Here is a 16519-nt window from a genome sequence, read left to right on the forward strand (position 1 = left end):
ATACCAGGTGTCCAAAACCAGGCACTAACAACCACCTCAGAAGTTTTATCTTCTGAGCGCTGGGACTTTTGGGTACACTTTCAAGAAAGTGTACGTATCGTGTTTAAGCTAAGTATAAATAACCCCATATGCATTCTTCAGTCATGGGCTTAGGATTTTTTTTCGGGGGGTGGGAGGGGCACGTCAGGGGGTTTTTTGAGGTTAGTATTTCTAGTGTATTCATCTTTGTTTTAGTGAAGATAACATCTGCATTTAAAATTTTGCTAACAAAAGCCTATTTGAAGTGCTTGCTATTTGCACAATTACTCTCAAACAGTGCCTGAATTTTATTGTTATAGCTGGAGCGCAGCTCATGTATGTTTTTATTGTGCACAGGTGCTTATATTTCTACTCTTTTTCTTGATGATTTAGGAATGCACTAGAAATAAAATAGTTGGTCTCACTGTTGAACAGTTTTCAAAGCCAAGAAAATACTGGGCATAATTTGCTTAATAGAGACATAGTGAAGTTACTTTTTTATTTTCTGTTTTTCTAATGTAATAGAAATCAAAGGCAGAAGAGAAAATCAAGTTTGGTATTTGAAAATATCAAAACTAGCACTGGCTTTTGCAATTATCCACTCAAAACCACCAGGGAAAAGTTGCAAAGAATACACTGAGCACCTTGCCGAAAGTGTATCCGAACAAGATTTTGGATGGAAATTGAAAGTTGAAGCGCTGGAAGCTGAAGTTCTTCGATTACGTCAGGAACTTCTCTTGAACAAGATCTGTCAGAGATTCTGCTTGGAAAATGGTATGTTTCTGAAATAATTTCTGACTATGTTGCAGTAGCAAGGAAACAAACAGCTTTCATGTTACCTGCACCATTTCTTGTTCCTAGATACCGAGAGTCTTTAGTGTACAGCTTTCTATTTTTCCCAAAGCCCTGAAGTAGTAGAACACTTAATTGATTTGTAATGGGACTGAGCTTAAGAATTTGATGCTTACTCAGAACTTACATTTTTAACCTTCAGAATCGACATGTATCATACGGAATAATTCCAGACAAAATTGTTAATACAAAGTATTACTCTATAACCTCAGATATACTAGTTTGTAAGAATATTGATGTACCCTATTTACATTTGGAACATGTCTTAAGGACATACTGCATTTTTTTTTTACCACTTTAAAGATGCTTAAAGTCAGAATTTAAGCCAATGTGTTGAAAGCATAAATCCCTAATATGTATAACAGAAGGTTGAGCCAGCAAAGGACTGTTTGTCTGCTATCTCTGTTAATGTATTTAGACTGTGGATACTGTGAATGTTTATTATGACATAAATTATTGTAAGTCTGATATTGTAGAATTCAGGAAAGGTGTCAGTTAAAGAATATGAAAAAAAAAATTACCTCAAACAGCACCGTTTCTCTGACTTGTGCGTGTGAAGTGAGTCATTCTCACTCTGAGAGATCAATGGCACAGGATGAGCTTGAAAGTCAGGCAGTGGAGGATGTCTCCATGCTCTGGGGAGATAATCCCCTGGGAGATGGAGGCCAAAACGCTCTGGGCTGAAGGAGAGAGACAGCTCACTGTTGATGGGATCTCTAAAATCCAAATGTCTAGCTAGTTGCTTTATGACTTGAGATTTTTAGAAGGTTCCCTGATAGAAAACTTGATGAGGCTTTACTGGAATGCTTTTGTACTGAAACGATAGCTTCTTTATTGCCTTGTGAAAAGATTTCTGGATTCTAACTTTGACCGAGAGGGGGAATGTATTCGACTTTAGCTAGAAGCTCTAATGATTTTTTTTTTTTTATAATAGACCTTTCTCTCTAGAGAAGTGATTTAATGATTATTCATACTTAGTTATTGTTTGTGTGTGTGTTCTCTGCAACCTATTCCTAACATGAATTTATTTAAGGGTAAAAGTAACTTTCAAGGTGCTGCTTGCAACAGGTGTCTTAATGTTGTGAAGAACTGATTGCATATGATGCATAATGAAATCAATTAATCTGCACTTCTGTGTTCCAAGTCTTAACTTTTTAAAGATTCTCTACCCCAAGCTGTTGAACTGAGCAATACTGATATCTCACTTGCCAAAGTAAGCTTTTCTAGTTGCGAGATAGGCGGAGAAAAGCAACTGTCCCTGGCGAGTAACACCTCTTCCAAAGGATGTTAATTTTCATTGCCCTAGTCACAGTGAAGTTTGTTCACAGACCTAAAATGTGGTAAGTCTTGTATAATTGTAGATGTCTACAGCTGCAATAAATCTTCTATGCTTTCTTCATAATCTCTACAGGGAAATAGCACGCTTACTCTACAGTTTATGATTCACTTGACCCATTGCGATATTCACTAATATGGATATAGTGAATTATGCACAAAAGACATCCCTCTCCATTCTGCTAGCAATAGGCTGACTGGCTTAGAAAAAGTCCCATGATTCGCAAATCACTTCAATAAGCTGCTCTTCATAAATAGCTCTCTTTATGTTTTATGATCTCAGCAGCCTGTTCAAACATGCCTTGGGTAGCTGACCAAGTCTCATTTTTCAGTGAAGCCAAACTTTAATTTCAATCTATGTTTAGCTAATGGATCATAAATAGTAGAGATGAGTATGTGGTATCTATAAACCTTCTATATTCCTTCAGTTTCTCCAGGGAACAAAACCAACACCTTACTAATTTGAAGGATTAGTGTGTAGCTGCTTTTCCCTTCAAATGTTTGTTTATATTTATGATTTCATTGTTGATAAACCTGTTAGACAGAAAACCTTTTGACATTTGAAATGTCTGTGGGAGTTCATGTCAGCCCCACCTGCATCGCATGCTGTCCAAGAGGAGTAGGGCGTAGTCTTCCCCTTCAGTTTCTCTTAACCACTTGGGTGTAAGAGTGGAAATGTGTGGAAAATCTGAACTGTATCATAATTTCTATTTCTTCATACAAGTTTTCCTTAACATTGAAAGGACACTTTTGAGGTCTTGGAGTCTAACTTTGAGACAGCCATTTTTTCTGATATTTCTTTCTTTTGACTCTTTCATTCTCCTCCCTCCCCCCCCCTTCTTAAACCTTGGTATGACGTGTGAACTCTCCTGATTGATAACGAATTTGAGCCATATGTTATTTTGGAAAGATGTTCTTCATCAAACAAGTATAACTGCTGAGTGAGCATTCATGGTTGCAGTTACATTGGAGACAAATGCTCAGTCTCTTGCTTTTGAGTAAAGAAAGGTCATTACTGATACCTGATGGGATATCTGTTGGTGAGATCTGTGCACTCTTCTGGTGATCCAGTGTCATGAAATACTGATTTAGGATCCTGCTGACGCCAGTTTGTCACAAGTGAGTGGTTTTGAGGCCGCTTAAAGAATCACTGACAAAGGTATCAGCAAAAGGTGATTTTAACAGAAATTTGTAAAAGTGTGACTTAACAGAATTCGATGGCAAGGTTCACTCTATTATTCATTATATGGATTAAGTATACACAGGGAAAATTGTGTCAGGATTCTGTTGGAATGATTTGTAGAAAGACCAAGAACAAAAGGATAAGGAAGACCCTCCCGTTGAGTCACGAGGTTCAGAGTAGACGCCCTTGTTTTCTAAATTCCTTCTGAGAGAGGAGTCTGGGTGCGGCTGGATCTACTCCTAGTCTCAGACCTGGTCAACGGTTTATGCCTAAGGGGTTATATATGTTTAGCAGCGACCTAAAGTTCATTCACAGTTTTAAGGTAGGTTATAAGAGTTTGACAGCACTTAATCATTGACTAATTTAACAGTTACAAAGCGAGTTCATCAAGTTTACTACAATTACTAAATTATAGATTATGCTTATTGTTAGTTATCTAAATCAGTACACACAGACACACAATAAAGATCTATTCACACACAAGGTCCCATAGCTAGATAAATTCATGAAAGACAAAGGCCTATAGCTAGATAAAGATACTGCTTAAAAATTCCCCTTGAGTCTGTGAAATACTCACATTAAATGCCTTGGCATTTCTCAACGGGCGAAGGGTTGAGCCCCGAGGAGTGTCTCGGCCGAGGAGTGTTTCAGCCCAGGTTCCGACAGTCCTCCGAATATCACAAACTCGAGAGTTTGTGAACTCTGAGAGGTGTCCCACTCAGAGGGAGACTATGGGCACAGCCCGCTGCGGTCCAGGAGAACTCAAAGGGTCTGGCTTGGGACCACTGTTTATAGGTTTGCCAGATGATTGGCTTTAGTCATCAGTAAATTTCCATCTTGGCCACTATCCGGTGTGGTCCGGGGTCATAATTAACTAAGTAAGGAACAAGAGCAGGGAATAATTCGTCATCTCTGACAGCCCTGAAGCATTCCTTACCCGGATCATAGCTCAAGTGGAACGATACCATGGTTACCATGGAACAATACCATAATTACTACCCCAGACCACATACATACATTGACGATGTGTATTAAGAGCAGAATACCCGTGGTTGACATTTAAAGGAAGATGGTCGTAGAAGCAAAGCCTACCTGAGATAGGGGCCACTCTACCACTGACATCTTCTGCTCTGGGATTAAAAATTTCCTCTCATGTGTTGTGCCAGTTTTGAGATTTTTCAAGCCCATGGAGATTAGAAGCTGAAGGTTGGCTACTGCTGTGATAGGAAGACTCAAGGAGCTTGCATCTAAGTTGAGAGGAAAAGTGGTGTAAGTAGTGTTCCATCTTGTTCACCTGAAGGCTACTATAGATCCATCAAGCCATTGTTACGGTTTGTTGTTTATGGTATATTGCCCAAGTTTGCTACCTAATATCATACCAAAGAAGTTCCCTTTAGGGCCGAGGATAACTGGTAATCTGTAGAGATCATGGATCCTTTTCCTCCTCCACTCGTTTCTCCAGCTTTATTTTTGGAGTTGGTGTTCTGCTTAAAACAATGCAACCTCTTGAAAGAATTCAAACCCTCAGCTTTTCTTTGGCTTTCTTGTGTTCTGCTTTAAAACTCTATAGATGCAAGAATACCAGGGTTTCACAAAATCCACCACCAGAAAATCTCGTGCAGTAAGGATCAAAAACTGCCATTTGTGTCTGCTGCTGCCTGTTGGGAAGTGAAGAGTTTGAGTCCTTCAGCCAAGGTTCACTTTGCACCTGTATCTTCCCTGCTCTGCATTCTGAGTGTGAGAGCTTTCCTCTCCCACCTGCTGTTTGTAATAATAATAGTAGGTCTTTCAGAAGCTTCAGGAATGATTAGAGACTGCCCATGGAGTTTTATTTCCCTGATGTGAGAAATTTGTGAGCTCTTTGAAGCTGTGACGCCTCTTTTCGTTCTCCCCATAAAGTTGCACACAGTATGGATGCACAAGCATTTGAAGGAGAAAGAACAAAGTATCCATTTTAAAAGATCTGTTGTCTAAATTATTTTTGTCCCACCTGACTAGTTCTTTGTCCTCAGAGATCCTAAAAAAGTTTGGGTTTCCTCGCTGAGGGGGAGGAGCATGCTTTGCTACAAGTAAACTGTTTGGTAGTATGGGTTGTTACAGTTTAATGTGTTGTTTATAAAATTGCTGTGGTATATATTCACTGACTGTGCTGGAAGTTCCTTATTTGACTTAATATGCAGCTGTCTTTCTGAATACAAGGACATTGGTATTCCTTTTACATGGTGGTGCTTTTGGCTGTACGTCAGCCATTCAAGGAGGAGGAGAAGCAAATGTTTTTGTAATTGTCTTTTTGTTATTTTTCACCTTGCCAGTATTGTCCTGACAACTACACCCATGGGTAGAAAAAAGTCAAATTTCGTATTAATCAAAGTTGCTTGCCTTTCTTTGATTCAGATTGAAATTTCACAGAGGAGGAGAGAAACTTGTTGGTGTTATTCCAAGAATAAGAATATAAAATATTTGAGCATTCTGTTGTCATTTTGCTTTGGAGCTACGTGAAAAGACGAAGGGTCTTACAAAGCATTGATGAATTGATAGATTCATGGATTGAAGCATCTGTCCTCTAAGACAAATTCCTTAGCTGTTATCAGCTCATTAAATCAACAATCATATTGTTTCTTGGCAGTCTCTGTTAAAGAGATCTGAAAAGCCTGCAGCTGTTACTCCAGCCTAAGAAGGTATAAATGCAATATTCTACCCTTTTTTGCCAAGCATGTATTTTAGGAATGACAATTTAGAGGATAGATGTTTATTGCCTTGGTTACTTTAGGCTCGTGCTCTTGAAGAGTTCCAAATCAGTTATCCAGGGTACGTTTTTAGCAAAACTTGTATTGACTATGTATTCTTTCTTCCTTAGCTTCACCTTCAGTCTTGGTTCATATTATTCCTTTCTTATGCAGTGGATAGGAATTTACTGAACTTCTTGCTTGTCTAATTGGAAAAAAAAAAAAAAAAAAATCAGATTCTCCCCCTCCCCCTTTTTTTTTGGAATTAGTTTATTGTTCCTTTTATAGATCATTTACAGTAGAACTTCATCTGCCATGCCCGAAGTCCCCTCCTGTGTTCTTAGCCTCCACAGTAGCATATGGCTGCCAGCCCACCCTACCATAGTGTGTCTGTGCGTTTAGGGAAATGCTGAACTCTGAGTCAGAGTGTGATTAACATGAATGTCTGATTTTTAACTGTGTACTGAGGCTGTGTTTGACTTTTCAGGATACTGTCCCCTAAATTCTGCTTCCTGTGTCAAGACACTTGAAGCAACTTGTATCTCTTTAGGGAATAAGAGCCAGAGACAAAAAGAATTTTGTATGTCCTGCTTCACTCAACTTAGTGAGTTTCTTGAGGCATTTAGTTGTACATGTGGAAAAAGAGAGCAATTTCCTTTGTAGGTTAGTATGAATGAAGACACTTCCGTCTCCTTTCTTCTTGCTGGAAGCTCAGACTTGCTGCAAAAGCAGAAACATAAAATTGGAACCAACCAGCTCATCAGCTGAAGTAAAACTGATCATAAACAATACACAACTGCAGTTTCCCAGCAGCCTTGTTTTGGGTCACAGAATTCAGCCACCTCTTCCCTTTCCACTTCCCTGTAAGTCATGGCTTGGGTGTTTCTTGCGCAGTAGGGAGAGGCGGAAACTCTGGGTGCTCAGCCTAAAACCCCAGCATTTCCTCAGTAGGCAAAGGAGGGATCGGATAAGTCCTGCTTTGATGAGAGCAGGAAGAGTGATAGCCAGTCAAAATCTTTTCTGAAGAATTTGATTTTAAACCTCTGAAAGGGCAAAACTCTCCACTGTGACTTAAATAACTTAACTTGTGATGTTTCCTCTGCCTGCTTGCGTTAAAAGGAGCGATGGGAGAATGTAATTGATAGTAGATTTTTTTTTTTAAGCTCATTTTCAAAGAGAAACTAATCAGATGACTTCAGAAAGATCAGACCAAAACATATGCACATTCCTCAGTGAATATGTTATCTGCAGCCTCATAAAGGAATCTTTCTCGTTAGTGGATGGAGCAGCAGTCCAAATCAGAGTGAATAATAATGATTAAAACATATTAGTCTATTAGGAGAAATTACTTCCCTCCCCAGAAAGAAGATGAAACGGTGTGAAATGTTTACAGCTGCCCTGAACAGCGCTTAGCAAAGATTTTAATTCCTATGGCATGGTAGTGAGGTAGAGGAATATAGACTCGAATTTCAAAGTTATCATGGTATGTTTATGTAAAAGCTGTTTCTTCAAGTCAGTATGTTTGAATGAGCTGCTGTTGTAGATTGCTGTGTCGTGTCACCATTTTCCCACCCCCTGGTATTTGGCAGAAAGCAAGGAATGCAAAAGACAGTTGCAGAGGAATTGTCAGCTTCTTTGGGGGGCATCTTTGGCTTCTTTCTTTTCTAGCTTCCTTTTTCCAAGGTGAGAGGATTCTCCACTGGGCAGCAGTCAACACTTAGTTTGATGTCGCCATGGAAAACAGATCTAATTATTTTTGTTTGGTGGTTAGGGATGTGATGTTTCTGCATGAAGAGATTCTTCCTCCCTCCCTCTCCCCCTCTGCCTCGCCTCCCCACCCCGCCCCCCCCGCAAAGGTGGCCTTCTCTCCATACAGATCCGTAAGGGCAGCCCAGTCTAAGTAAGTGTCATCTCAGCATTTTCTCTAAGGCATGATGGTGTCGGACAGACAATACTTCAAAAATGAACTGTCATTTGATATCTTAAGTGTACTAGTGTACTCCCATGCTTCTACCAGTGGTGCTAATGCAAGTAGGCAGCATTGCAAGTAACGTCTCACAACCTAAAAAGTATTTTATTTTTTTAGGAGGGGAGCAGAGAATTGAGAACAGATATGTGAGATGACAAAAATGGAGTTAAAATGTGTTTAGCACAGATTTATGGGAATATGGCTCTTGGAATATGATGATGAGATAAATCTGTTCTCCATAATTGTAGTGACACAATGGGGAACTTTATGAAAGCTGAGGCCTTTTCAGGATAATTAAATAAGTTAATTTGCAATCTGGAAAAAGCACCAGCTGGAGTGTAATGATTCATTGAAATCTCAGAGTACTGCTTCTTCCATGGATAACAGGTCTGGTTTGGTTGTGGAAACTTTCTCCCTTTGAAAGCAGATGCTGTCTGTCTTATCAGATGGCATTGCTACAGCTGTTCTAAGCACATACTTGGGGCAAAGGGATCCGAGAAGCATCCTTTTCTTTCCAAGTTTCTGTATAATGAACCCATTCAGAGGCAAAACCAACCCAACTGTCCCAACAAGAGAAAGGATTTGTTACGATTTTATAAATTCCCTGTATAGATCAAGTTCCTGATAAGATGCATAGTGATTTTTAGGAATAAGGTTCATAAAAGCAAGTGGGATTCCTAATTTAGTGTAGATTCATTTCCTTTCTTCTGGGTAACAGAATGATAGTTCTGGGGGAAACTGTATATGGTAAAAACTAGGTAAGAATTGTGGCAATGGCCATTAGGATCCTCTTGCCTAGACATCTGATGTAGGGAGCTAAGGATCAGTCAAATTTTTCTCTGGAAATACAGAGTCACAGAATGGTTGAGGTTGGAAGGGACCACTGGAGGTCATCTTGTCCAACCCCCTTGTCAAGCACGGCCACCTAGATCCAGTTGTGCAGGACCATGTCCAGACAGCTTCTGAGTATCTCTAAGAATGGAGATCCCACATCCTCTTTGGGCAACCTTAACCTAACTCAAATTTAGACTTGAGTTCCTCTTTGTGGGCTTTGGGGTATATAAGCACAAAAGCCAAACATTTGTACCATGTTGCATTCAAGAAAAGAGATGTTTTTAGGAATGCACACTCTAGCTGATTTCTTAGGGAGTCCACCTCATTTCAGCCTTCAGCTCATTACAGTTGCACCCAGATCATTGCTATCTGCATTGATTGATACTTCTTGTCTCTTAGCAAAGCTCAGTTTGTTTGACAATGCAAAGCATTTTTAGTAAGACATAGTACTTCCAGTTCAGTACTACCAGTTCAGACAGGTAGTCTTCATAGGTAACATTAATTCACTTGGTATCTTGAAATACCCCCTATCTAGCTTAGAACTCAAATTTCAGTCATCTCATTGAGATGGTCAATACTGTAAACCATATTACTGTTGGAATGGGTCCAGAGGAGGGCCACAAAAATGATCAGGGGGATGGAACGCCTCTCCTGTGAAGAAAGGCTGAGAGAGCTGGGGTTGCTCAGGCTGGAGAAGAGAAGGCTCTGAGGAGACCTTATTGCAGCCTTTCAGTACTTAAAGTGGGCTTATAAGAAAGATGGGGACAAACTTTTTAGCAGGACCTGTTGTGACAGGACAAGGGGTAATGGTTTTAAACTAAAAGAGAGTAGTTTTAGACTAGATGTGAGGAAGAAATTTTTCACAATGAGGGTGGTGAAACACTGGCACAGGTTGCCCGGAGAGGTGGTAGATGCCCCATCCCTGGAAACATTCAAGGTCAGGTTGGATGGGGCTCTAAGCAACCTGATCTAGTTGAAGATGTCCCTGCCCACAGCAGGGGGGTTGGACTAGATGACCTTTAAGGTCCCTTCCAACCCAAACTATTCTATGATTCTATGATATGTTAGATTGTTTGTCATGAAAGCTGCTTGATGAGCATTAACTGACCCAAATCTGTATGTTTGTCACCTGATTATCGATCCTTCCATATCTTTGCTGCAAGTATTCTTTATTTGACTTGAATTACAAAAGATTTGTAATTCAAAAAAATTCAATTTGTAATTTCAAAAAATTCAAAAAGATTTGTCTTCTACAGAAATCCCCTAAAAATGAATGTTTATATCCTCAAAATCCTTCTCAGTTCTTACTGAATTCTAAACGTTTAGATGCTTTATGTAAGCAAAATCCCTAACAAATTGAAGTATATGCTTCTAAGCCTTCTGAGAAACATTTAAATCCTGGCATTGAACAATTAATTTGAAAATTTTAGGTACTTGGTCCTATATTAATTTCTGTGAAATTATTCCTAAATGGAACAAAGTATGTCAGCATGACTTACCTTAGCTTTAAACAGAAGAACTTTGTTTTCCAAGCTGGTTATAAAAAAAACGTGGAAATGCAGAAGCAAAGTGTGGAATACATAGCTTCTAAAATTTCTTCATTTGGAGAATCCTGGAAGCTTTTTATTATTTTTTCATTATTATTTCAAAATGTTCAAATATGTGAGACAATATTTCTTTGCTTTGGTATATACAGAAGTTTGGTTTGGTTCCAGATGAGGACAACAGTGGTGTGCTACATGCACAGAAGTTCATGAGGGAGGAGAGATGGTTTCTTCTCAACCAGCCAGCTTTGTTAGTAATGAAAACAGCAGAATAGAGACAGGCTTACACATGAAGAAAAGATAAAGAAAACAGTTAATATCTGTGAGGAGTTTTTTTAAGAAGAGAATAAACTTGATTCATTGTTCATGGAAAGTGCACTTGTAACAAACCAATCAATGAAGATAAAGTGAAGAATAAGAGTCCTGAAAAATGCAGTGGAGAAGTGAACACAATAGGAAAAAAATATTAATGATTTCACATACGTTTTTGTTTCCTTTTGGAAGTTATTGACTGAACACCTACTTGGAAAGCAGAATGCAGTATCATTAGAGAGGCTTCTAAGATTGTCTCATTTTTAATTGTCTTTTTTTTTTTTTTTTTAGAAGTGGAACTGAGCCTGTCAATTGTAACTGAGTTTTAAGAGAGCTTTACATGTCTAACACCATTGTTTTAGATTTTTCAAGTGATAATCCATGCATGTGCTCACAAAGTGAGAGAATATAAACAATGCCTAATGCTTGAAACTGAAGTAATTTTTGCTTTGCAGAATTCAAACCATCTCTTCACTTTGTTTCTTACATCTGCCACCTTCAAGCCCATTTTCTGTTCTACAATCCCTGTTTGTGGTGTAACTGCAGGTATATTAGGTTTTTCAAAAGACTTGAAGGCTATTTTATGATTCCACAGCAATTTCATCAGTTGAGGACCTTTCTTCAGTTTTTAAATTTTGAAATACGTATAGCATGTCGCCTTCCTTGTTCAAACACTGCTTGGTCTGTGACAGCCAGTAGTGCAGGTGTCTGAGAAGGCATCTTCCACCACCCCTGCTCCTGCTACAGCACATTACAAGTGCTGCCTCTCTTATTCCGCGTTGGGTAGGACCAGGAGCTGGGTAATTCCCTTGTCTCTTCACAGCTCTGAGAATCCTTATGACCATACTGCTGGCAACAGGCACTCGGGAGACAAGAGGTATTTTCCTGTCCTGGTGGAGCAGTTGGCTCTTCCTCCTCCTCCCTTTCTTGACCTGGAACTGAGTCTTCGTGTCTGTATTAAGGTGGTTATTCAGAAGTGACAGAATTCACCTGGGAGATGGGGCGAACTTTGGTGTTTGCCAGACTCTGCGTCCTCAGGACTAGCTGAAGACTCCACACTCTCAAATCATAAGACTTACTGGCATCTCACTCCTCTGATAAAAGCCTCTGTGTTCTGTGGTCCCACCGCAGTATGTGCATTTGAGTTCTTATGCTTCGCAGAAGTGTCTACAAACCTTGCATACATACTATACACAGTATGCAAGTCACTGCCTTGTCCCTTGAATGACTGCTGGTTTTCAGGCCAAACACTTACTGCAACAGGGGATATGTGTAGAGGGATGTCAGTTCTGCAGCCTTTGCACCCCAAAGCTGTTCTGATTTTCAGCTCAGGATCTTAATGTAGTAAGGAGCTAAAGTCCTAAATAGGAATTAAGAGTTTAAATATTTCCTGAATCTGATGTGACATATTTAGGAGGCTGTAAAATTGCTCATGACCAGATATTTCACTACCTATATAAAGGCATTGTAAAATTTTGTGGTTAGTTTATCATGCACACTAAATTTTCATATTTCTTGTTCTGGTATATTTATAGTCAAATGTTCTTGAAATTGTTTAAAGATGATTGTTAGTGTGAGGCAGGCTTAATGCTGTTTGGGGTTTTTTTGTTTGGTTGGTTTTTGTATTTGATAACCGTATGGTGTGAACATCAAGACTGCTTTCTCATTTAAATAGTAGGTAAGTACAAAGTGATTAGTTTACCTTCTTTCAAGAAATAAATGATAAGCTGTTTCTAGACATTTTGAGGGAAATAATGAGTATTTCCTGGTGGGTGATTTGTTTATTTTTTTAAAAGATAATTTCCACCTCCTCCTCAAATGACTAGAATATATCAATGACTGAACATTTTTAAAGCATTTTGTATTATTCGTTGAACAGGAAATATGCTGCTATTGGGGACTTACTATAACTGGGTTTTCTGGAAGCTCATCATGGGACAGGAGTTTGGTATCTCAGTGAGTAGAACGTAAGCATAAATGCAACATTGTCTCCTACTGGTCGGAGTGTTTTATTGTATGTGTTACCTCTTTTATTTGGGAATGATCTTAAGTTTGGTTCCTACGGATATTTCTGTATTATACTCTTCTTTCCTTTTTCTTCTCTTTCTTCTCCTTTCTTTTACCTCTGCTATTTTTTTTCCCTTCAACAAGGGAGTCAGCGAATAAACATACAGTTTTTTGCACGTAGTTCTTGCTTTGCTTCTTTTGAATCCTGGTGCTACATCCTCATGAGCAATTTTCATATTGCGCCATGGGATTAAAAACAGGAACAAAATATCCACATAGTGAACTCACAGTTGATGGATTCCCTAGAAGGGCATATTTTCCTTAAACAGCACCAAAAGCAACTTTCAGTTTTTCTCTTCTAGAATGTCTTTTGCTTAAAACCCTAGAGAGAGAAGACATGAAAGATTGATATCTGGTTTTGTTAGTCACACCATGGGAAGTGTGCTTTGCTTCTTTGCTTGCTTTCCATGTTTGGGTATGCAGGGCATTTGGGAACAGTGTTAATATATAAAATGCTAGGCTGGCCTTACAAGCCCTGCTTTTCCTACCTTCTGGAAATGTCAGTTGATTTCCCCCCAGTTAGCCCTTTCATTGTGAGTCAGTTGGTACCAATCCTATTCAATTTTGAGTATGTCTGAATGTTAAAGGCATGAAACTCAACAATAAATAAATAAACCATGTTTCCAGTTTCTATCTCAGTAGTAGTACCCTCATTGGATGATCTGGTATGTTTTCAGAGACTGAAGTAATGGTCAGAATTCCATTTGAAATTGAATATTTAATGAAGTCTGTATAAACTTTTTTGAGTGGTGTTTCGTTAGTGTACAGAATACCGTAGATTGCTGCCTAGTGATGTTTTCTGTGTTAAAAATCCTTTTTTTAACTTGCCATGAAATATAACATTTATTTCCCATCAGCCAAACAATCTATAAAATGTTTTTATTCATTTAAGAATACAAACACAGAGGAGCTGCGCAGGGAAGTGGTTGAGTCACCATCCCTGGAAGTATTGAAAAGACGTGTAGATGTGGCACTTAGGGACATGGTTTAGTGGGCATGGTGGTGTTGCATTGACAGTTGAACTCGATCTTAGAGGTCTTTTCCAACCTTAATGATTCTATGATTGCTTTGGATCCTTATGGAAAATATGAACAGTATATGCATGTTTTTTAAGAGTGAGAGGAGAAGCAGTTTGTGGCTGTGCCCCAGTAAGCAGGGCACAGCAAGGAGTTGGTCAGATGGGGTTCTAGCCTTGCCTCATAGCACTTGTTGGTTTATGCTTGTTGGACTTCCACTTCACTACTCTAATGTCTCTTGCTTGTTTTGACTGTAATCTTTTGACATAGGTAGCATGTAGCACAGAGGGAGTCTGTTGTCACCTAGTACTGAGTTTATGCCCAGAGACACTGACTTAAATATATCTAATGTATGAAACAGGATGAAAGAGATTCTGCAATGGTGTACGAAAATAATTTAATAGCGTGAATGCAGTGCATACCTTCTGTAATGTAGTTTGTGTGTCTTTGAAGAAGATGGTATGAGAGAGAGGTGGTATGAGGATACAGAAGTTTTTGGTTCTGAATGTTTTTCTTTGTTAAATAATAAACAGCTCAAGTGTAATGTTCTGTTCAACTTTAACTCTGTTAGAATTCCTTACCTGACCTGGGGAGAAAGAGTACAAGTAAAGGAGAAGATCTTATTTGATGCATTTATAGTAACAGACCTTCACTGTCTTTTACAAGCAGTCTGAGTTCTTGAGAATAAAAGTAGTGAAAATGTTTGGGGGGTCAGAAATTTACATGCATTTCTTTCCCCAGGAATTAATGAGAGTATAGATGTCTACTTAAACTGTTCATGTGATGTCCACTTAAATTATATATGTGAAAACTTAAAACCATCAGAATTTTAAACTCAAAGTTGCTGGTCATATTACTATGAGCATAAAACATCTCGTTCACAAACAGTTTAAAAGAAGTTTTGACTTTAATTTAAAAATGTCATCTTCTTACACAGCTAAATTCTAGTCATGGGAAGTTCTTGGGGAGTGAGCATACATATGTATTACGTGATTTTTGTGTGGAAGCAAAAGGAGAAAGGAAATATGACACTTCCTATAAGCATGTATTTAAGTATTACACAAATGTAACTTTCACATTTGTGTTTCAGGAAAACCAGATGCCTCTGCTAAAACTCTTCTGGATCAGGAATGTACAAACCCTATGAGTTACTCAAGTCAGCTAGAAGACTCTGGATGTGATGTGTCTAGTGACTATGCATTTGATTCTTTAGGCATAACTTCTGATTTTCACCAATCTGAGCATGTCGACACTTCTAAACATTGGTTGGAAAGACTTCCCCCATTGAATCTTTGCTGTAGTAGCAAGGAGGAATCTCTGACTGCTCCAGTGCAGTTTTTGCAACATCTGCTTGAAATAAGAAAACTGTCAGAAGGAGGAATTCTTCAAGCAGACTTCACAGAGCTTGAGAATGATTCTTTCACTGTATGCCATTCAGTGTCTCAGTTGCTTGATGGACTGACTGTTTTTTACAACAGTCCTAAATTTCCAGTTTCTAATTTTCTTACTGAAGCGGTTTGTGTTTTGATCAGTTTAATAACTGATACTAAATTATCTAATCATGTTTTGAAGAAGTGTTTCAAGAAGCTGGAAGAATTTAAGAAAAATCTAATTCAGATTATTTTAAGAAACAGCAATGTCAATAGGGTAAGTTTAAAACATCTTCAGTCTTTCTTACACCATTTCAATATACGGTAATACTCTCCTGGTTTTATGCACTTTTTGAAATATTAGTTTGTCTTACTATATTTTGAAGAGTACTTCTCCGAGATTTTTTAATTGTTCGTTTTTGTGATATAGACAATAAATGCTCTAAAGCATTTGAAAAAGTTCTTGCTCATGCATGCAAGTTCTTCTAGTCTATTCCTGAGTACAGGAGTTTTTAAAAAAACTGTTAAAAAGGCAGATTAAAACAACTTTATAGAAAATATGAGAGAAAACCACATTGTTTCTCATGCTATATGAAGATATAGTGTAGATATTCACAAAGTAATGACTATAGAATTTTTTATTCTTTCTTGTGCACCTAGATTAATAGGTTGGTTTGCTTCAAAGATATCAGTCACTCTCTAGACATTTGCAAATTCATATTTTAAAAATAAATCAGCAAATGAGTGAAAAATTCAGAAATGGCATGGCCCCAGCTCGAACAGCAAATAGGACTGAGCTGCATTTTGTCTGTATTCATCATTTTGCATTGTTGCATGCATCATCTTGTTAGTTTCCTCATTCAACTGAAATATCCCTAGTCTGTCTTCACAAGACTTCCCATAAGTAGTGAATTCCATTGTCTGTCTTAGGATTTTCGGTTTTCATTCTGTCTTTTAGAGTAACTTGGAACAGGCATGATGGTGGAATTGTTTGAGACTTAAATGTACCAATTTAGTGTCCACATGTATGTAACTACACTACCATTGTAGTAAATTGAGATAGTATCCCTATAATCCTTGGAGCCTAAAGAATGCTGACCCCATACTAGGTCCCTATTTTACGATGAGCGCTAGAGTTGCCTTTAGCAAAATGAGAGCCTAGCCATCTGCTACACCTATGGACAGATGTACCCATTTGTCTTAATTTCAAATGAATCCCACTCACTGTGTATTAAGTATTTACCCCAGAATGTAAAAATCAATTAAGTATCATTACCAAACTGGGGGGGGGGG

General features: G+C 38.4%; 1 protein-coding gene across 1 annotated transcript; it reads left to right on the forward strand.

Annotated features, from left to right (window-relative positions):
* Positions 1 to 551: 551 nt before the first annotated feature.
* MEI4 (meiosis-specific 4 homolog (S. cerevisiae)) lies at positions 552 to 15550 on the forward strand (the record flags this gene model as incomplete). Its single annotated transcript, XM_009575979.1, has 2 exons — positions 552 to 792; positions 14947 to 15550. Coding segments are annotated over 2 exons (845 nt in total), but the record flags the coding sequence as incomplete, so codon positions are not given.
* Between the last annotated feature and the right edge of the window lie 969 nt (positions 15551 to 16519).

Source organism: Fulmarus glacialis, unplaced genomic scaffold (assembly GCF_000690835.1).
Source record: "Fulmarus glacialis isolate BGI_N327 unplaced genomic scaffold, ASM69083v1 scaffold934, whole genome shotgun sequence".
Lineage (NCBI taxonomy): Eukaryota > Metazoa > Chordata > Aves > Procellariiformes > Procellariidae > Fulmarus > Fulmarus glacialis.